This window comes from Zingiber officinale, chromosome 2A (assembly GCF_018446385.1).
Source record: "Zingiber officinale cultivar Zhangliang chromosome 2A, Zo_v1.1, whole genome shotgun sequence".
NCBI lineage: Eukaryota > Viridiplantae > Streptophyta > Magnoliopsida > Zingiberales > Zingiberaceae > Zingiber > Zingiber officinale.
The window spans coordinates 102516603-102538682 of record NC_055988.1 but is presented as its reverse complement, the minus strand read 5'-3'; the positions used below and the strand labels follow the sequence as shown (position 1 = coordinate 102538682).

The 22080-nt window shown below is 37.2% G+C and overlaps 2 protein-coding genes and 2 long non-coding RNA genes across 10 annotated transcripts; 2 read left to right on the top strand and 2 right to left on the bottom strand.

Moving 5' to 3' along the window:
- Nucleotides 1–336: 336 nt before the first annotated feature.
- On the bottom strand, nt 337–2981 carry LOC122039841. Its single transcript, XR_006128403.1, has 2 exons — nt 1667–2981; nt 337–534 (listed from the first exon to the last, which is right to left on the bottom strand). It is a non-coding gene; the product is annotated as an uncharacterized LOC122039841 (long non-coding RNA).
- A 4335-nt stretch (nt 2982–7316) lies between these two features.
- On the bottom strand, nt 7317–9973 carry LOC122041776. The gene is made up of 4 exons (XR_006129077.1): nt 9427–9973; nt 9242–9311; nt 8680–8743; nt 7317–7554 (listed from the first exon to the last, which is right to left on the bottom strand). It is a non-coding gene; the product is annotated as an uncharacterized LOC122041776 (long non-coding RNA).
- Nucleotides 9974–12286: 2313 nt separating this feature from the next.
- LOC122041775 (protein CHUP1, chloroplastic-like) lies at nt 12287–15576 on the top strand. Of its 7 annotated transcripts, none has more exons than XM_042601569.1 (7): nt 12287–12490; nt 12915–13448; nt 13582–13944; nt 14036–14167; nt 14300–14481; nt 14558–14699; nt 15060–15576. In XM_042601569.1, exons 2-7 carry the CDS (start codon nt 12954–12956, stop codon nt 15291–15293), a joined length of 1548 nt encoding a protein of 515 aa, XP_042457503.1. In that variant the 5' UTR covers nt 12287–12490; nt 12915–12953; the 3' UTR covers nt 15294–15576. The 7 variants fall into 7 exon arrangements, 5 of the variants coding, with proteins under 5 accessions (XP_042457503.1, XP_042457506.1, XP_042457502.1 ...); XR_006129075.1 differs by lacking the exon at nt 12287–12490 and having other exon boundaries at nt 12804–13448; nt 14558–14685; nt 15060–15203; nt 15271–15576; XR_006129076.1 differs by lacking the exon at nt 12287–12490 and having other exon boundaries at nt 12807–13448; nt 14588–14685; nt 15060–15203; nt 15271–15576.
- Nucleotides 15382–21092, top strand: LOC122043857 (protein FAR1-RELATED SEQUENCE 6-like). Its single transcript, XM_042604426.1, has 8 exons — nt 15382–15426; nt 15581–15697; nt 15797–15906; nt 15979–16037; nt 18592–20732; nt 20815–20878; nt 20955–21013; nt 21075–21092. The coding sequence occupies exons 1-8, from the start codon at nt 15382–15384 to the stop codon at nt 21090–21092; spliced, it is 2613 nt and encodes an 870-aa protein (XP_042460360.1).
- The last annotated feature ends 988 nt before the right edge of the window (nt 21093–22080 follow it).

Sequence of the window (22080 nt, the reverse complement as noted above, 5' to 3'; positions counted from 1 at the left end):
ACATCTCAACATCAGTGAAATCTAACCACTCATCTTCGGTTGGGACAAGTTCCTCGGTTGGAACAACATCAGTGAAATCTAACCGATAAAATTTCGACAGCATCTCCCTTGTAACGGTGACAATATGAAGCATATATACAAGAATATTCGTAACCATTAAAACAAACGCTATATATATATATATATATATATATATATATATATATATATATATATATATATATATATATATATATATATATATATATATAGATATATAATATTATCTCATTTAAATCAATACAGTGGAAAAACAATAAAAGAAAGCACATACGAACTAAAACAACATACTGTTAGTTGACTTGGCTTTATACAACAATTACAACAACACAAAATTCAACTCCACATAATAAACTCCAAAAAATAATCGAATTAATATAACACCAAATACAAAATACGAGTAAAGAATAAATGAAACCCGATGCAGTCTTCGGATGTGACGTAGGACCGGCAGGCAGGACTCTCCCAAGCATCCTTGATTCATCTACCTGCCACCTGGCGAAAGAAAAACCATTTTTGGGGTAGGGAGTGCTGGGACTTAGCGAGTAAAGGATAGATAGTGCATAAACATAATATACAAATAGAGAGTGAGCCAACAGTATACAGTCTCATAAGAGGAATAGCAAATACTAAAATAAAACCGTAATATATGCTCATACTTTGAACCATATCCTAAGCTAGGTAATAGAAGATCAGCAGTAATATCGATTGACTACTGAATTGTTCATCACTACGAAGGTATCATGTGAGGTAAAGACATATTATTAATAAGTAAGCTAGGGTCTAAACACATATCACAGGTATTAATCTCAACCTATGTAAACATATCAGCATAAGTAAGCAACAGTAGCATAAACTAGCAACAACAGCATAAGTAAGCAACAACAGTATAAACTAGCAACAACAATACTATAAGTAAGTAACAGTAACATAAACTAGCAACAGTATCAGCAGGTATAGTAATAACAGTGTATGCACTGATGGTCACTCCCGCTCACTCCTCTGCACCATAACCCCTGTATGGTTGAGAGGTCGGGTCAGTGATAAACTGTACAACATTCCAGCTACCACTCTCTCGAGTGGTCGAGTGGACAGTTGCATAGTAGCTAACTAGCTACATCTGCGACAGAGGTCCCTGCTGCTCGCAACTTCAGCTTCCTCCACTCATGAGTAAGCGAGTGGGGGCACGACAGGACAAGTGACATCTGCTCCAACTACCACTCTCTCAAGTGGTCGAGAGTGCAGCCCTGGTCAACAACTCTCTCGACCACAAGGGAGAATTCGTCATTGACATGCATGTAATGATATGATGCGCAAAATACAATAGTCATCATATACATATAAACAGGAATCATGTATGCTACATGAAGCCAACATGCTCAATACAATATATAAATAAACAACAATCAAAGCATACAAGGTTGGTATCTAATAGCTGCTAAATATCATAGATGGCAACAAGAGACTGTATGGATATAGAAACGAATAACTCAAATGTTTGAATAGAAATATCAAGCACAAGAAAAATACGAGTGGAGTCAAGGTAAAGCAGCCCTTATCAAAAAAAAAAAAAAAAAGCTCATGCACCAAGTTCCAAAGAACTAAAGAAAGTCAACATAAGAAGTACCCGTCTTTATACGTAGATCGTGTCAAGTAGTCATACGTCGAGACGCTCGTCCCGAACACAAATCCTGCGATCACATAGTGTATGATATAACTAATCAAGTATGAACTAGTTAGCTAAATCCATCATAAACCAAATAGCTAACTGAACCCTAATATGATTAGGAATCTATATATTAATTCTATTTCAACTATTAACCCCAAATCTGGTAGTTTAACCATTAACCCTGTTAGATTTAACTCAATACATAACTTTCACTAGATTAGGTTTAATCCTTCTAAAATCCTGATAATGATCATGTTATCATCCAAATTATTCTAACTAGAGAAATCAACTCATAAATGAATCTCTAATCCATAACCAAATAGATTAAGTATCCCCAATCATTTCCCCTTCCAATTAGGATTTACTACAAGCATAATCAATCCAAAACTCACTAACCAACACACTAATCCAATAAAAACATAACCTAACAACTAAATCAAAGAAACCTATCAATTACCCATTATTCAATCCATTGTATCATCTACCAACATGATAGGAAAAATAAGCGAACTAATCATACCTAATCCAAATGCATCGCTATTGACTCATAGCCAGAGAAGCTTGCTGTCGAAAATAGTGGCTGAAAGCTACTGCTGGAAAAATAGCAGTTGGAGTTACAGTGGTTGGCAAAACTACAAATCACAATCTCCCAATTCTAAAAATGGAAACTAGGTCTCTACCATTCAAACTCCAAGCATGCCTTACCCTAATTCTGTGTCGGCAGCTTCCTTTCTGCAAGAGACCCAACAGATGCGGCTGATGAGATGGGTGAAGAAAGAACCGGCAGTAGATGGCACGACGAGGATAGCACGACAATTTCATAAAAGGGCGATGTGATTGGGAGAGGGGCGATGGATCCAAGCTAGGGCACCGCTCTGGATTGGAGTGGTGATGCTGTCAAACGACAACAACTACCCACACTCAAATGAACGGACGTCGGAGATCTTGCTCATGATCGAGGAAAGGCCAATGACTCACCAAGCCGACGACGTCGGCAAAGGCAGCGACGCTCGAGGGCGAGCGACAGATTAGAGAGGGTTGGAAGCTATCATCGCGACAGGCCGAGAGATTGGACGACATCGAACGGTGTTGGGTGATCGACGATTAGAGCTCATCGGCGTCGGAGTTCGGTGGTCCACAGCGACGAGGAATCGGGAGAGGGCAGTGCGTGAGGGAGAGGAAGGAAGAGAACGACGTGAGGAGTGTTAGAATGTATACTAAAAGTCTAGCTTTTTGTATAAACATTTAAAAAATTATCTACATTTACTTCTAAGTGTAGTTGTTCAATTAATTTATATTGTAGATAACATGGTATGTGGTGTCACACACAGAAGAGCAAGTTATCGGTTCTTTGTAAATTATAAATAGTAGCTCACGACTAAGATGGAAAGGAACAAACCATTAGAATAGTCGTAGTGTAATTAGGTATTAGTTTATCTTGACTAATAAATTACACTAAGTACACTCCAAGTGTATTGAGTAGGATCATTTAAGGTAAGTTCTTTTTATACTGATTTAATAAAAGAACAAAACCTTAGTTATTATGGAAGTGTGTGCTCTTAATCCTAATATAATAACAAGCACATATATTTAGTATTTATTTCTTTGACTTATCAATGGGTGAGATTTAGCTCGATAAATCAATAAGCCCGATAAGTTGAGAAATGATATTACTTATAGTGTATGTTGTTGATTATAGAAGGAAACTGTGTCTTAGTAATCTAGGTTGAGAATGTCCCCAAGAGGAGCTCATAAGGATTGTCATGTTAAACCCTGCAAGTGGACTTAGTCCAACATGATGAAGAGGTTGAGTGGTACTACTCTTGGACTAAGATATTAATTAAGTGAGTTGTCAGTAACTCATTTAATTAGTAGACATTCGACATCTTAAACACAGGGAGACTAACATACTCATAATAAGAAGGAGCTCAAAACGTAATTTGAGATTGGTGCGGTAGTTCAATAATAATTCTTTAGTGGTATGAATTATTATCGATGAAATTAAGTTGAGTGTTCGGGGTGAACACAGGAAGCTTAATTTCATCGAGAGACCAAAACCAATTCTTCCTATCGGTTCCTATCGTAGCCTCTTGTATATAGAGATTTATACACACTCATACCCACCTTCTTACCCACCTTAAAGTGGCCGACCAAGCCTACCTTGGAGCCCAAGCTAGGGTCGGCCAAACCAAGGTGTGAGGTGGCTGGCCCTAGCTTGAGTCCAAGCTTAGTGTGGTCGTCCATAATTAATTAAAAGGATTTTATTTTTTAAAATTTTTTCTTATGTGGATTCCATGATTTTAAAAGAGAGTTTAAAATTTAAATCTTTCCTTTTATAGCTTTCTACAAAGGATTAAGAAAAGATTTGATATCTTTCCTTATTTGTAGATTGATAGAAATATTTTAATTTTGATAAAACTTTCCTTTTTGTAACTATGTTCATGTTTTTAAAAGAGAGTTTAAAATTTAAATATTTCCTTTTATAGCTTTCTACAAATAATTAAGAAAAGATTTGATATCTTTCCTTATTTGTAGATTGATAGAAAGATTTTAATTTTGATAAAACTTTCCTTTTTTGTAACCATGTTCATGATTTTAAAAGAGAGTTCTAAAATTAAATATTTCCTTTTATAAGTTTTACAAAAGATTAAAAAAGATTTGATATCTTTCCTTATTTGTAGATTGAAAGGAGATTTTAATTTTAGAGAAAACTTTCCTTTTTGGAAATCATCCACATATTTAAAAGAAAGATTTTAATTTATAAAATTTCCTTTTATAACCCACCATGAAGGGAAAAATTATTAGAGAATTTTTTTTATAAATTTCCGAAAACAAATTAGGAAGTTTTAATTCTTATGTGAATTAAACTTTCCTTGTTTGGAGCTTATAGGTGGCTGACCATGTTAATAATGAAAAGGAAATTATTTTTTAATTAAATAAATGTTCCTTTTCATGGCAAAGAAATTAAGGAAGTTTTTTATTTAAATTTCCTTATTTGCCAAGACCAATGATTATAAAAGAGGGGGTAGAGGTGCTTTCAAAGAAGACGACTCTATTCTATTTCTTTCTCTCTTTTCCTCCTTGGTGGTGGCCGACCCTACTGCTTTTCCCTCTTCTTTTTCTTTTTTCTTCATTGGCCGAACCTCATCATCTCTTGGAGCTTGAAGGTGGCCGGGTTCTAGCTTGGAGAAGAAGGAGAGAAAGGAAGCATCCCTTTGGAGCTTGGTGGTGGTGGCCGAACCTCATTTATTCTTGGAGTACTTGTGGTGGCCGAACCTTGCAAGGAGAAGAAGGCTTTGGATGGTTCTCATCTTGGTAGATGTAGAAGATCAAGAGGACGTTGCATACAAAGGAAAGTATAACTAGTAATTATTTTCCGCATCATACTAGTTTTTCTTTTGTATGAATTTCAAACACAAGAGACATTAGATTCTAGTTTTTCAAATTGTAATTCGAGTTTGTGTTTTTCTTTGTTTTTCGAATTTGTGATTCGATTGTTCTTTTTGGTTAAACCTAGAGTTATATAAAGAAATTAAATATTAGTTTTTCTTAAAAGGCTTTGTATAGGCGGAGGTGGATGCTCCCATACCCAAGAAGGTCATATGCCTCGCCATGCAGTCCTGAAAGTCAATTTTGGAAATTAATATTTAATTGAATTTATAACATAGGTTGATTTGGATCAATAGTGTTAAGTTCCGCTTGCGAACAAAGTCTAAACCATTAAGAACAGATAAGTTAAATTTGAAATTAATAATGTTAAGTTCCGTTTGCAATTCCTAATTTAACTTCTAAAGAACACAATAGATTGTTTAGAAAAAGGTTCAGCACTTGTATACAATTTTTGTACAGTGGAACCGGTACGATCCTCCTAGGACCAACCAACAAGGAGAGGTTTGAGATCAGGGAAGGAAGAGGTTGGTGGAGGCTTTGGGAGCTAGGGCACGGGATGTGTTTTTATAACTTAGGGATTTTTTGATTAAACCCTAGATCAATTTCTCAATCAACTCCCACCTCCGGGTGTTCCAAACAGGCTTTTCTTATGTCTATAAATGCATCCCCTCAAAATACGTCATACGAGCTCCGATTAATTTCCAGAAAATTTTTAAAAATCCTTAAAAATTCCAATAAGATTATTTAATTATTATTTTGTTGCCGTATTTTACATTCTCCCCCCAATAATAAAAATTTAATCCCCAAATTTACTGGTCAACTTAGGGATCCTCAACGAAGAGTAACAAGCAACATACTCCTATCTCAGTATCATGGCAAATCTCCAACCGTAAGAGATGACTCTGTGGGTTATGAGCTCATCCTGCTTCCGCTACTTTCACACCGCTGTCTAACCAACTGTGGGTAAAATTCACTAATAGATCATCAAAAGACTACAAATTACTACACTTAATCTCTCAATGTCCATCAATCAAAAATCATTCTCAACATCAATCAAATCTAATAGTCTCCTGAACAATGATAGAGTAAAAAGAAAGTATCCAACCTTCAACACCCACTGTCAATAAACTTAGATATATCCATCATGGTTCAACATTGCACGCCCATGTCGTACCACTACAAAGATAATATCTAGTGGGGAAGTTTATTATCATAAATCTCTAGTGAGACAAATCAATCATATTCTCATCCTTCCAAATACTCAAGTTTCCACAATACAAGAATTATAATCCAAAGTCCAAAGGGTCACAATCTTTATGAAATAGAGTAAGTCGACCTCCTACTAACTGAACTAATAAAAGCAACTCGGTACTCTACTAACTACACCAACAAGAATGGATCAGTTTTCCACTGGCCGAATCAACAAAGGTAAAATTGATCCTCTACTGCCCAAGTCAATAAATATAAATTGGTTCTCTACTAATTAAAGCAACATGATATTTAACAGATACTATCCACTACCAACTAGTGATATAAAAAACTAATAATATTGGTGGTATGGTAAGAGAAATCCCATGAGACTGTAATCCCTAATCTCTAGCAGTGTTTGATGGATCTAACTAATGACTAACATAACACAAGTCATACATGGTATAAACAACTAGTCAAGTAACAACAGAAGTGTATGATAACCATATACAACATACCTCCTATAGCTTGGAGATTTCTGCCGCTGTCTGATCCCAAAACTCAAAAAGTCACATCGAGAAAGCAAATCACAAAATCCAGAACACGAAAAATAGGCATCGTAAACCTGCTCTAATACCAATAAATTGGTATTAGATTAATTCAAAAAATCATAAATAAAAATAAGATCGAAATCCCCAAAACACAAAACTCAATATTTGACTCGAACCATACTCTGATACCAAAAGATTGTCACGCCTCATAGAAGTCCCTACCGATAAAATTTCGACAACATCTCTCCTATAATGGTGACAATATGAAGCATATATACAAGAATATTCACACAATATAACCATTAGCCCACACGACTGGAATATATACACAACCACGCAGTTATATACTCAGTCCACTTTGCTGAAACAAAATAAATACAACCACGCAGTTATATATATATATATATATATATATATATATATATATATATATATATACCCACTCGGTTGTACTATAAACCAATACAGTGGAAAAACAATAAAAGAAAGCACATACGAACTAAAACAACATAATGTTAGTTGACTTGGCTTTATACAACAATTACAACAACACAAAATTCAACTCCACATAATAAACTCCAAAAAATAATCGAATTAATATAACACCAAATACAAAATACGAGTAAAGAATAAATGAAACCCGATGCAGTCTTCGGATGTGACATAGGACCGGCAGGCAGGACTCTCCCAAGCATCCTTGATTCATCTACCTGCCACCTGGTGAAAGAAAAATCATTTTATGGGGTGAGGAGTGCTGGGACTTAGCGAGTAAAGGATAGATAGTGCATAAATATAATATACAAATAGAGAGTGAGCCAACAGTATACAGTCTCATAAGAGGAATAGCAAATACTAAAATAATATCGTAATATATGCTCATACTTGGAACCATATCCTAAGCTAGGTAATAGAAGATCAGGAGTAATACCGATTGACTACTGAACTGTTCATCACTACGAAGGTATCATGTGAGGTAAAGACATATTATTAATAAGTAAGCTAGGGTCTAAACACATATCACAGGTATTAATCTCAACCTATGTAAACATATCGGCATAAGTAAGCAACAGCAGCATAAACTAGCAACAACAGCATAAGTAAGCAACAGTAGTATAAACTAGCAACAGCAGTATAAGTAAGTAACAGTAACATAAACTAGCAACAGTATCAGTAGGTATAGTAATAGCAGTGTATGCACTGATGGTCACTCCCGCCCACCCCTCTGCACCATAACCCGTGTATGGTCGAGAGGTCGGGTCAGTGATAAACTGTACAACACTCCAGCTACCACTCTCTTGAGTGGCCGAGTGGACAGTTGCATAGTAGCTAACTAGCTACATCTGCGACGGAGGTCCCTGCTGCTCGCAACTTCAGCTTCCTCTACTCATGAGTAAGCGAGTGGGGGCACGACAGGACAAGTGACATCTGCTCCAACTACCACTCTCTCAAGTGTTTGAGCGTGCAACCCTGGTCAACGACTCTCTCGACCGCAAGGGAGAATTCATCATTGATATGCATGTAATGATATGATGCGCAAAATACAACAGTCATCATATACATATAAACAGGAATCAGGTATGCTACATGAAGCCAACATGCTCAATACAATATATAAATAAACAACAATCAAAGCATACAAGGTTGGTATCTAATATCTGCTAAATATCATAGATGACAACAAGAGACTGTATGGATATAGAAATGAATAACTCAAATGTTTGAATGGAAGTATCAAGCACAAGAAAAATATGAGTAGAGTCAAGGTAAAGCAGCCCTTATCAAAAAAAAAAAAGCTCATGCACCAAGTTCCAAAGAACTAAAGAGAGTCAACGTAAGAAGTACCCGTCTTTATACGTAGATCGTGTCAAGTAGTCATACGTCGAGACGCTCGTCCCGAACACAAATCCTGCGATCACATAGTGTATGATATAACTAATCAAGTATGAACTAGTTAGCTAAATCCATCATGAACCAAATAGCTAACTGAACCCTAATCTGATTAGGAATCTATACATTAATTTCATTTCAACTATTAACCCCTAATCTGGTAGTTTAACCATTAACACTGTTAGATTTAACTCAATACATAACCTTCACTAGATTAGGTTTAATCCTTCTAAAATCCTGATAATAATCATGCTATTATCTAAATTATCCTAACTAGAGAAATCAACTCATAAATGAATCTCTAATTCATAACCAAATAGATTAAGTATCCCCAATCATTTCCCCTTTCAATTAGGATTTACTACAAGAATAATCAATCCAAAACTCACTAACCAACACACTAATCCAATAAAGACATAACCTAACAACCAAATCAAAGAAATCTATCAATTACCCATTATTCAATCCATTATATCATCTACCAACGTGATAGAAAAAATAAGCGAACTAATCATACCTAATCCAAATGCATCATTGTTGACTCATAGCCAGAGAGGCTTGCTGTTGAAAATAGTGGCCGAATGCTACTGCTGGAAAAATAACAGTTGGAGTTACAGTGGTCGACCAAACTACAAATCACAATCTCCCAATTCCAAAAATGGAAACTAGGTCTCTACCATTCAAACTCCAAGCATGCCTTACCCTAATTATGTGCCGGCAGCTTCCTTTCTGCAAGAGACCCAATAGAAGGCGGCTGATGAGATGGGTGAAGGAAGAACCGACAGTAGATGGTACGACGAGGATAGCACGATAATTTCATAAAAGGGTGTTGCGATCGGGAGAGGGGTGATGGATCCAAGCTAGGTCACCGCTCTGGATTAGAGTGGTGATGTCGTCGAACAACGACGACTACCCATGCTCAAATGAACGGACGTCGGAGCTCTTGCTCATGGTTGGGGGAAGGCCAATGACTCACCAAGTCGACGACGTCGACAAAGGCAGCGGCGCTCGAGGGAGAGCAGCAGATCGGAGAGGGCTGGAAGCTATCACCGCGATAGGCCGAGAGACCGGACGATGTCGAACGATGTTGGGCGATCAACGATCAGAACTCATCGGCCTCAGAGTTCGGTGGTCCACAGTGACAAGGAATCGGGAGAGGGCAGTGCGTGAGGGAGAGAAAGGAAGAGAACGACGTGAGGAGAGGTTCGGGATCGGGGAAGGAAGAGGTCGGTGGAGGCTTTGGGAGCTAGGGCACGGGATGTATTTTTATAATTTAGGGATTTTTCAATTAAACCCTAGATCAATTTCTCAATCAACTCCCACTTCCGGGTGTTCTAAACAGTCTTTTCTTATTCCTATAAATGCATCTCCTCAAAATACGTCATACGTACTCCGATTAATTCCTAGAAAATTTCTAAAAATCCTTAAAAAATTTAATAAGATTATTTAATTATTATTTTGTTATCATATTTTACATGTTGGGTGTCTTGCCCTTGAAAAGTGTGGAGTTAAGTCTCAAAGGTTTAACTGGATTTGGGGCCGACCGGATGTATGTTGGGTGCTTTGCCCTTGATGAGTGGGGAGATAAGCCCAAAGGTGAGTGGTTTATCTGGTTACGTAATGTAGGATTGATTGCACGTGAGAGTTGGGTGAATTACATATATTTTAAAACTTTCTTTTCAGTTTTTTAAAACGAGTACACAACGTAAAAATAAATTAAGAAAATAGAAAGAAATATAATACGATTATTTTTACTTGGTTCGGAGTCTTCGACGACCCTACTCCAAGACCCAGATCCTTTAGACCTTTCCGACGAGTAATCCACTAATCAATCGTAATTGAATACACAAACAAAGAAGAAAGTGTAACAACATGCATCTACACTTTCTTTAAGCAATAATTAACTATAAACCAAAATTGTTACCCAATACTTAGATAGAGACCTGAATGTGCTCGTGTGTTGGTGTTGGTCAATCTATAGTAGTCGGGTGTAGCAGCGTCGCGGCACAATAGTAGTACGAAGTCGAAGCAGCCGAACGGTTGACGAATCATGTAGAAATGTTATTATATTTATAGGACATCTAGTCTCATTTTATAGATAATCTTGTTCTTATCAGATCCATTGAATTTGGAATAAACTTTCCAACTGCGGATCTTACAGATAATTTTGTAGAGAAAACTAATTAAATAATTCAGATCTTATCCATTTGCTTCGGTTTGGTTTGATTTAGTTCGGTCCAGTTTGGTTCGATCCAATCCGATTTGATTCACTCCATCCACTTGAGGCGCCTCACTATTCAACATAATAATCTTCTGGAGACCATATCTTTTGACCCCGGACTCGGAATCAAGTTTTGTCAGTGGCCATGTATGTGGGATTTGAAGATCTGCGTATGTATCTACAACACAGAGTTAGAAAAATATATGTACAAATAGTTTATATATTTATAAGTTAGATCTCATCTTACCAAGACTAGGATCTAATCTTGATCTCAACATAGATTTCTATAATGAATTTAAGTTGAACCAATGCCTATTGTCCCACCGGGACTCATCCTCACTGAATCTCTCTCCTCCAGTGCTTACCTCTACTTACTATTTGCAGACTTACTTGACTCTGATCTCTTGACTCACCAGGTCTTCCTTCCATATGTACAATCTGGACTTCAGCGATTGTCAGGTCCTACAAATCCAACTGAACTTCGTGTCAGATATCAACTTATCTAGACTTCCTATCAGTTATCAGGTTTTCTAGACCTAACTGGATTTCAGCCTGGTGTCAAGTCCCATCAAGTCTTTTTGTCTTACACACTTGGTAAATAACTTAGAACACAACAACTAACTTTAACCACTTGTCATACATCAAAACACCTGAGTTTGATGATTAATACTGATTGCACCAACATGTACGTACTGACTGCCACCCCACCTTAACTTTGAGTATCATCTTATTTTGACTTTGACTGTCATATTATCTTGATTATCGACCCTATTACCCGTGACATCATTCACAACACGTCATATCATGTGGCAAAAGGCGATTCGCTCGCCCCCAGCGCCCCCACCAACCCGTCCCTAGGCCACAACAACACGTCATATCATGGACTATAATTAAAGTGTTTAGGATTCAGATATATTTATGATGACTTGTGGTACTGCATTGTCTTGCTGATTTGGTAGCCTCTGGTACAGCAATTGGAAGTACAAATTAGTATTGAAAGACATTTTTGGTTCAAATTCTTAATTTTTAAGGATGTGAATTATAAATACACAATTGTACAAAATTGTTTATGGCATCTGGATACCCACTGCACCTGGTTCAAGCACAAAATAAACCAATGCTAAGAGTAGAAGCTACTTCTTGGTTCATCTTCCAATTCAAGCCAACAAAATCTAAGGGGTCTATGGCATTAACTGGAACCCATAGACCAGTTGATGCCAACTTTAAATTATTTAGTGACCCACCATTTCTTTTAAGATGTTCTTTATTTTAAGTATCGACAATCCAAATTCTAGTCCAAATAACTCCAAAGTTTGAAGGTGCAGCCATGGAATCCAATCCGAGGATGCAGGTTTGGGTGGGGTGGTTGGGTGATGAAGAGAGGGAGAAGGACGAGGAGGTTTGCAAGTTGCAATCGTCGAAAGAGACATCTTCCAAACCAAAAGCCTCAGCAATGCCTCTCATTTCTATAATTCGTCTCTTGATGCATTGTGCTGTGCAGCAGAGATCAGCAGGGCAAGTTTTTGCTGTTCTTCTTGTATGCAGGTATGTTCTTCAAATGTCAAATACTTGAGAAACAGATAGATCCCATAAAACTTTGCAGTTATGCAGATTCTACGGCTTGATTACTGGAACATGGCATAGGAATTTGATTGCATGCATTAATTCCAGTTCCTTTTTCTCTTTAATACACCTGAGCATGGAATTTGTTGGGTTAGGTTACATGCATTCATTCTTTATCTTGTGAGTGGGTGAAGAGCAAGTATGCATGTGGATGAACATTATTGCATGCCAAATAAATTTTGGTATATGTCGCTGAAGAAAATGGGCGTAGAACCTAACGCGTTGACTACATTATTGAGTCAACTGGCGGGCTACAGCCTTGATTTGCTCATGAAACCTTTCTTCCTCCTTCCTTATCTAGCACGGTGATAATAAAGATGTAATCTGGAAAAAGTGTTTTTCACAGCTACAATTTTGAGGCGACAGTCCTTGATCAAGCAAAGCTATGAAGCAAGAGCTCCGAGTTCCACATGCAGCCAGAACCAGAGTTGTCTCAAGAGTGAAGGATCCTCCAAGAACAGATACAGATCATGGGACCTCTCCAGGGTTGAAGGCGAGGCCAAAATCTAGTGCCTTGGATGCGAGCACCGCAAACTTGGCTAGAAGAAGATCTCCTCAGTTCAACAACAATCTCAGGCCAGCCACTAATGGTTTAGGTGCCCCAAAAGTGGTGGAGCAGTTTGCTCGCTTGGGGAGGAGGGAAGACGCCAGTTGCAAGGGGTCTGCGGATGGAGTCAATGGAAAGATCAAGGAATTGGAGAGTAGACTTGGTGAGAGTGAGAAATTGGTGAGGGAGTTACAGCAGGAAGTGACCGAATTGAAGACTGAGATAGAGAAGTTGCAGGAGAAGAATGTTGAGTTGGAGTCACAGAACAAGAAGCTGGAGCAAGATCTTACTGCAGCTGAAGAAAATATCAAGATGATGGAGAAGAATGATCAGGTATTCAACTTTGCTCCTTTTGCATGTCAAATCACGGAGAACTAGTTTGTCTTCTTTTTGTGGGAGCAAACCAACTTTTTTCAATAGCAAGAATGTTTTTATTTAATTAGTAAACCAAACGACTTGATTTTAGGTGGAATTGGATGGCAAATCTAAGTTCAGAGATCTATTAGAGCTTGTTCAGAAAAACTCAAAGAATTCTGCAGAAATGGAGGAAGTTCAACAAAATGTAGTGATTAAGATGCCTATTCCAACTTTGTCACCTTCCAAAGGTGCTTCCCATGGGCCACCTCCACTGCCGCCGCCGCCGCCGCCTCTTCCTCACAGTGCTTCAGGAAGAGCCACAGTGGGCAAGGCTTCTGCTCTAGTCCAACTATACCATTCACTGACAAAGCAAGGTTCCGCAAGCAATGGGGGTTCTGCCAGTCCTTTCTCTGGTTTTGCACATAGAGGCATTGTTGGAGAACTTCAACATCGATCAGCTCATCTATTAGCGGTAGATCCTAGATTTTATTTTTATTAGAGTCACCAACTTTTGATTCTTCATTAATTAAATAATGTTCATGCTCTTGTATCTTCTTGCACAGATCAAAGCAGATGTGGAAACAAAAGGGCCGCTCATCAAACATCTTATACAGAAGGTGCTCTGGTCATCTTTCACCAGTATGGAAGATGTCCTAGCTTTTGTTGATTGGCTTGATGGAGAACTCTCCACCCTGGTAAGGCCTGTGATGAATGTGATCATTGTTAAGTCCATCTTTCAGTTAGATTCTTCCTGGTGAACCAGAAAGTTTTGGATCACGGATGAACATGTTTCTTATCAAATGCCTTCTCCATGATCTTCCAAGCAGGCTGATGAGAGAGCTGTGCTGAAGCATTTCGATTGGCCTGAGAAGAGAGCTGATGCATTGCGTGAAGCTGCTGTTGAATTCCGTGGTCTCAAACAACTTGAAGCCCATGTTCATTCTTTAAAGGATGATTCTTCCTTATCATGTGAGGTGACACTAAAGAAGATATCAAACTTACTAGATAAGTGAGTTGTGTCTCATGATCAATTTCTCATTCCGGTTTGGGTTTCGGTTTCGACAACTATATTTCATAAGAAATAGTATCCATGCTGATGCCCATGATGGTGCAAGGTTCGAGCAAGGCGTTGATAGATTGATCAAGTTGAGGAATGCAAATATGATGCTGTACAAGGAGTGCAAAATTCCAACTGATTGGATGCTAGATTCTGGTATGGTTAACCAGGTACAGACATGATGTTTTTCTTTCAAAGAAAGGATAGAAAATTGCTCACAGATAACCAAATTTAACATGGTATTTGAACACAATCTTTTAGTTGTACACTAATGATCTATTAGTAAAGTCAAGGTAAATGTTTTCCTTATGTGCTAGTTACTATTCCAAAGGCTAGTAGTTGCCCGTGATTTACCTCATCCGTGTTGACTCTGAGACAGGTTGGTGGGGGCGCTGGGGGCGAGCGTATTCATCTTTTGCCACCATGTTGTCTTTATTAACTCAATATCAATTAGGAACTAAGGACTTAACTGAATGCAAATCATGTAGCTGCCATTTTCTTGAGAATGAATTCATTGACAACAATTACAGATGAAGCAGAGCTCTGTGAAGCTTGCGAGACTCTATTTGAGTAGAGCGACAATGGAGCTCAAAGTATTTCAGCACTCCGAGCGGCAATCTGCACAAGAGGCACTTCTTCTTCAAGGGGTGAAATTTGCTTATAGAACACGCCAGGCAAGTAAAATAAAATCTAAACTTCTACTCTCAAATCTTAGTAATGTAGTGCCTGATTTCACCGCAGTTTGCCGGAGTGCTCGACTCTGAGCTGATGATCACCATTGAGGACTTGAAGAAAAGGGTTGAATCACAGAGTAGAAGATCACAATAGATCACATCCATGCTATGACAGTCAATGGAAGCTGATTCTGTGAGGAGACCCATGAAAGTTGATAACATGGTTTTTCTGTGGACATAGAGAGCCGTAAATAAGCTCGGAATTGAATAAAAGGAAAGAGGAATTTTGAAAAGATGACTTGAGAATTTCTCGAGGCTTTTCTTACTATAGAATGTATTTGTAAACCAATATTGAATAAAATTCAAATTTGCAGTAGGCATTGTTTTTTCATAGTAGAGTTCAGTTCCATGATGCTGCTGTTCATGGCACATCAGTGGCGACAGGAGCATTGACCAAGAAGCCTCCTCAATGGAATCACTCCCTACCCCAGTTTGTAATCTGCAGAATGCCATCGTCCTTTTCCTAGATCTTGTTTGCTGCCACTTAAACTTTCTCATTTAAAGCTCTCTGATTTCTAGCTTTACGGTGGCAGCCATTTATGAGGCCACACCGAGAAGCTCAGAAATCTGGTGGTGGCATGCTCGAGAGCTTTCGTCTCCACAATGAAGCCAAATCACTGATCGCACTGCTCGCTTTTTCAGTGTTCCTCTAACTGAACCTACTTACGATTGGAGTCATGCGGCTGCAACTCTGATCTTAAAAACAAACTGGCAGCCATGTGACTGTGGCAAATGTCAGCATGGGCGTGAGGGAGGAGAGCCAGCGTGATTCCTGTAAGGGAAACCAGCTACTTTTTCATGAGCGCAACAGCTATTTGTTGCAGGTTGAACAGTCCTCGAAAGCCTCATTCATGCGGCTCAAAAACATTTTCAAAAACATTTTAGGGTTGCCCCTGGTATAGCACACAGCTCTTTGTTAGGAGGCGTTTAATTTAAGGGGTTAGAAATAAGGAAATGAATTTATTCTTAAATTTTGTAAGTGGCATTTAATTTAAGGGTTTAAAAATGTGGAAATGAATTTATTCTTAAATTTTGTATTTGGTTGATGGGAATGGAATCAAGATTTTGATATGAAATCTAAAAACTTAGGTATCGATAAAATTCACTCTTCCTTTGGATTTTGATTGGAATGAGAATGTTTTCAGGGTGTAGCATAGACGGTGGGCGCATGATATCTCTAGCGTAATAGTCAGGGGTCGATTCTCAAGAACTAACGACCTGAGGTTTACCCCACCATGCGTCTGACATCTGTATACCTGTATGTACCTCTTCTCCATATCTGTGGGGCCAACACTAGGGTGGTCGTTAATGTAGCGGATCTACATTTGATGAGAATGAAAATGAAAATTAAGTTTTAGATAAAAATACTCTTAATATATTTATTCAATTTTTCTTTCATTTCATTTTCCCTCTCTTTGTTCTTTCTCCTCATACTTTCTCTCTTTTCATTTTCTCTCATCACATATTATCTACCATTTTCTCCTTGTATTCTCTCATCACACACCCTCTTCTCATTTTCTCCCTTTTCATTTTTTTATCATACTTTCTCTTCCGTTACACACTCTCTCCTCATTTTGTCATCATACTTTCTCTCTCCTCAATCTCTCCTATCATACTTTCTCTCCTCATTTTATCTCATCACACTTTCCCTCCCTTTATTCTCTTCCAACGCACTCTCTTTCCTCATTTTCTCTCATCACACTTTCTCTCTTTTCATTTTTCCATCGTGATTTCTCTCTCATCATATTTTTCTCTCTCATTCAACTTTCTCTCGCATCTAATTTTTTCTCTTATTTTATTCTAAGGGTAAAAAAAAAAAATTAGGTTCATTCCGATTAAAAATATTCAACTAACCAAACATTATTTTTAAAAATGATATCTAAACGCATACTTATTCTCATTCCATAATACTATGATACTCATTTCTATTCTGATTTTTAAGAGATAACCAAACGCCACCTTAATTTTTTAAAAATATATAACAATTAAATCACAATTTTTGATAAATTAATAGATAATTTTTTTAATGGATGATTAGCCTAAGAATGTTGGATTGATGATCGTCCATTGTGAATATTTTCCAATTTAGTTTAGTGGCTAGTGGAAAATTTTCATGGGACTGAACGAGATCACCCTCAAGATTAATCAGCGTAAGGTGATCTACGAGCGTTGGGTTGATGAATCACCCACTGCGAGTGATTTCACATTTACTCTAGTAGTCGGTGAAAAATTTTTGTGGGGCCAAACCGGTCAAGTAAGATCTCAATTAAATAAAAAATTTGATTGAATAAATTGAATTTGGATTTTTTATAAAAAATCTAATTATTTCGGTCTCGATTATAAAATTTAAAATTTGATTAAACTGATTAAATTAAATTGTCAACGATCTATTGATGAGCTACTATTGATTTAGATTCGTGAGTCATGACAGTTAAAAAAAATATGAGAAATGATATGCTCAGCGAATGCAAAGCACGAAACGCTCAGCGAATGAGTCAGCACTGCTTACGTGGAGAAAAAAAAAACAATAAACAAGAAACGGAGTCAAACAGCCAGCACTAAATCGCACGGACTCAAACAGCAAGCCCTAAATCTAATCGCTGCCTCCCTCCTCCTCCACTGTCGCCGCTCCCGTGTCTTCTCCTTTCTCCTCCACCTGCAACGCGACGCGGCTCGGCTTCGCCCCACGGCCGCGGGAATCGCTGCCTCTCCCTTCTCCTCCACTGTCGCTTCTCCTTTCTCCTCCACCTGCGACGCGACGCGGCTCGGCTTCGCCCCACGCCCGCAGGAATCGCTGCCTCTCCCTTCTCCTCCACTGTCGCTTCTCCTTTCTCCTCCACCTGCGACGCGACGCGGCTCGGCTGCGTAAGGTAGGTTGTGTAAGCAAATATGCTTCCCTTATATTGCTGTCACTGTCGAAGTTACTAATTTTCCGTAGTTCTTTTAAAGCTACTATAGCTCTTCCTGACCTTTAATAATGTTGCTCGACAATGGTGATGATTGAACAATTCATGAACTTTCTTGTCTATTTTTGATGAACCAACATGGATGAATAGACATAGCAGAATCTATTACCTTTAAGATTTCTTTCTATGCAAAGAGTTTTCAATTTATTGGAAGTGGATTCATTCATTGTATCTTCTCCTGTATTTTAGTTAAATTTCATGATTTATTATCCTGCTTAAAGCGGAACCTTGATTGATACTTTGTTGTTTCTTCACAATTCCGACTCATAGTTCTCATTTCAGTTTTCTTAATGGTGTTCTTAAACATTTCTTTGTGCTATTATTTATTTATGTTTGCTAATAACTATTTTGTTTGAATTTAGGTTATAAAATTGTTATGGAGCAAGAACTATTAATTGAGGGTGATGTGCAAGTGTTGGGTGATTCGTCAAGCTCAAATACAGTTGATGCTCCACAAGTTGGGATGTATTTTTCATCTGAAGAAGAAGTCCGTGCTTTTTACAAATCATATGCCCAAGGTCTTGGTTTTGGTATTTCAAAGTTGGGTTCCAAAAAAGGAGATGATGGTCAGATAAAGTATTTTTCATTCGGATGCTCTAAAAATGGTAAGACCGTTCCTAGAGTGAAAAATTCCTTTTATCCTAGAGCTTGTAGCAAAACAGATTGCAAAGCAAAGATTAATATTACAGTTCAGAATGATGAATTATGTGTCATTACTAGTATTCAACTAGAACATAATCATGCATTAAGTCCAAGGAAGTCAAGACATTTTAGATGCAATAAAGTGTTAGATTCCCAAACTAAGAGGAAATTAGAGTTGAATGATCAAGCGGGAATAACTTTGAGTAAAAGTTTTCAATCATTTGTTGTTGAAGCTGGTGGTTATGAAAATTTATCGTTTGATGAGAGAAAGTGTAGAAATTATGTGGCTGAAGCTCGGAGATTAAGGCTTGGGAATGGTGATGCAGAAGCCTTGAATAATTACTTTTGTCGTATGCAATGTAGAAATTCAAATTTCTTTTATGTAATTGATGTAGATGAAGATTCTCGCATAAGAAATATATTTTGGGCTGATGCAAGATGTAGGGCTGCATGTGATTCTTTTTCTGATGTCGTTACATTTGATACCACATATCTTACTAATAGTTATGATATGCCATTTGCTCCGTTTGTTGGAGTAAATCATCATGGTGAATCTATATTACTTGGTTGTGGTTTGATATCTAAAGAAGATTCAGAAACTTTCATTTGGTTATTTAAATCATGGTTGGCATGCATGAGAGGAAGAGCTCCACGAGCTATTATTACGGATCAATGCAAAGCCATGGAAATTGCAATTCTTGAGGTATTTCCGGACTCTCATCATCGGTTATGTCTTTGGCATATTATGAAAAAACTTCCAGCTAAGTTTAGTAGTCATGCCGATTATAAGTTGATAAAGAGAAACTTGAAGAATATTGTTTATAATTCTTTGACATCTACAGAATGTGATAGCAACTGGAAAAAATTTATCAAAGAATTTAACTTGGAGAAAAATGATTGGTTGAATTCTTTATATGAAATTCGTCATAAGTGGATGCCTGTGTATGTGAAAGATAAATTTTGGGCAGGGATGTCGACAAGTCAAAGAAGTGAAAGTATGAATGCTTTTTTTGATGATTATGTTCATTCAAAAACAACTTTGAAGCAGTTTGTTGAACAATATGACAATGCTTTGAAAAGCAAGATTGAAAAGGAAGATAATTCTGATTTTACATCTTTTAATTCAATAATTCCAGTTATCAGTGGCAATCCAATTGAAAAGCAGTTTCAAAGTGTTTACACTAACAAGATATTTAAGTTGTTTCAAAATGAACTACGAGGTTTGATGTTTTGTAATACTTCATTTATGAAGGAAGAAGGATCAACATTGTTTTTTGAGGTGATGGAAACTGTATATGGAAAAGATGGAACAACTCCAAAAGAGATTTCCTTTTGGGTACAATATAGTGAGTTACAATGTGAGATGAAGTGTTTGTGTCGTCTCTTTGAGTTTCGTGGAATTGTGTGTAGACATTTGCTTTCTGTTTTGGTAAAAAGAAAAGTCACTACAGTTCCAGAAAATTATATTTTGGAACGATGGCGCAAAGACATTAAACGTGGATATCAAGGAATCACTAATATTTATGATGATTCTTCTCAGCATGCAGAGGAAAGACGAAGATATAATAATCTTCAACCATTGTTACAGGAAGTGGGACAACTTGGGTCAAAAAATGATGAGAGATGTTTTGTTTTAATAGGGATATTAAAAGAAGCAAAAAAAAAGTTTATGGATACCAATATTGGTGATTCATTGGATGGTGTTCAGGATAGCAACATAATACATGAGGAATCAAGAAATGAGAGCAAAAAGTTTCACAGCCCACTGAAAGTAAGGTCTCGTGAACGTCCACCCACGAAAAAAAAACAATCCAAAATTGAACAAATTGAGAAAAGGGCAAAGGCAAAGTCTCGAAAAAAGGTTTGGTTTGTATATTTGGGTGTAATTTGTTACTTTGATGTTATGTTATATTGATAATTTGTATAAGTACATTTGTCTACAGGGTTCTATAATTGATAGAAAGCAAGATGACTTATCAAACATTGAAGAAATTGATAAATCTGCAGGTTTGATTGTAGATTCTTCATTTATTGTATTTCCAGTTTTTTTTGTTAAATCTAAGTGACGATTCTATTCTTATAGAGAGTCAGAGATTGTTTAGATTGGATAAAGAACTGTTGGTTCCTAATGATGTTGTTCAGGTATCATTATTGCTTCTTTCATTGTAAACTTTCTAATGTTTGACATATTACCATCATGTAGCCCTTCTATTATCGGTAACTATCATGTAGCCTCATTCTTTGTATCAAAATTCTGTGTTTTCTATGTAACATTTGGTTTGGAAAGAAAATATTCAAGTGTGTGGATATATGTGCAGACAATGGAGAGAACAAGGTCTTTTGAGAAGCCTATTGATTTGTTACAAATGCATGCTGATTTGTTGAAGGTATCTTCTCTTATCTATAATCTGGATGCTCATGCTCATCAATATATAAATAAATTTGATTTTGAAACAATTATATATAAATAAAACTTACTCTAAATCTTGGACATGAAAAAAAGCGCCTTCCTGGATTAGTTTCCTTCCATGACGTCCAGAGGGTAGCTCTTAACCCACAATAACATGATATATTGGGAGTTTCACCTTGTTCATCATTCATGCATCTTCGAGTCAAAGATGTTGCTGATGAAGAGCTGGCTTCCATGGATATTTGTTCCTTTGTCCTACAATTTTTTTCATATCAATAGTTATCCTTAGTTAACAAGATACATACTCTAATCATTTCTCACAAATAATTCACATGCATCTCTGAGTTTCTAAACCAAACTCCAGTGTTGTGTTCACATGCAAAGAAATAGGACCACAGTTTCCTTTGATACAAGTGCCTAGTATAAAAGAAAGAAATAATCCTATAGAAGAACAACTCATCAATCATGACCAAAACATGTAATAGGAAAAAATTACAACAATATAAGAAGAAATGCCAGCACTCTTCCAATCCTAAGCATATCGAAAAGGATAGCTTTGACATGTTGACTTGTGATGAAACTAGTACATAATGTGGGGCAACTAAGAGACCCGAAGCCAGAGATAAAAAAATAATAGACAGTTTGCGAAATCTTGGTCAGTCCATGCTCGACAATATTCAGGTAAGATAGGCTTACTCCAACATTCTGAATGAAAAAGTCTATAATTTGAACTAAGACAATGATCGAAATACAGACATTGGATATCCGAAATACAAACATTGGATATCTCTCAATTTTT

Bases quoted from the DNA above. Each gene is read 5' to 3' on its own strand.
- LOC122041775 (XM_042601569.1), top strand. From the start codon at position 12,954: ATGAAGCAAGAGCTCCGAGTTCCACATGCAGCCAGAACCAGAGTTGTC. The intron at 14,168-14,299 runs GTAAGGCCTGTG...TCTTCCAAGCAG, and splicing joins ATGGAGAACTCTCCACCCTG to GCTGATGAGAGAGCTGTGCT. The intron at 14,482-14,557 runs GTGAGTTGTGTC...CATAAGAAATAG, and splicing joins ATATCAAACTTACTAGATAA to TATCCATGCTGATGCCCATG.
- LOC122043857 (XM_042604426.1), top strand. From the start codon at position 15,382: ATGGAAGCTGATTCTGTGAGGAGACCCATGAAAGTTGATAACATG. The intron at 15,907-15,978 runs GTTCCTCTAACT...ACAAACTGGCAG, and splicing joins GCACTGCTCGCTTTTTCAGT to CCATGTGACTGTGGCAAATG. The intron at 16,038-18,591 runs GTAAGGGAAACC...GTTTGAATTTAG, and splicing joins GGAGAGCCAGCGTGATTCCT to GTTATAAAATTGTTATGGAG.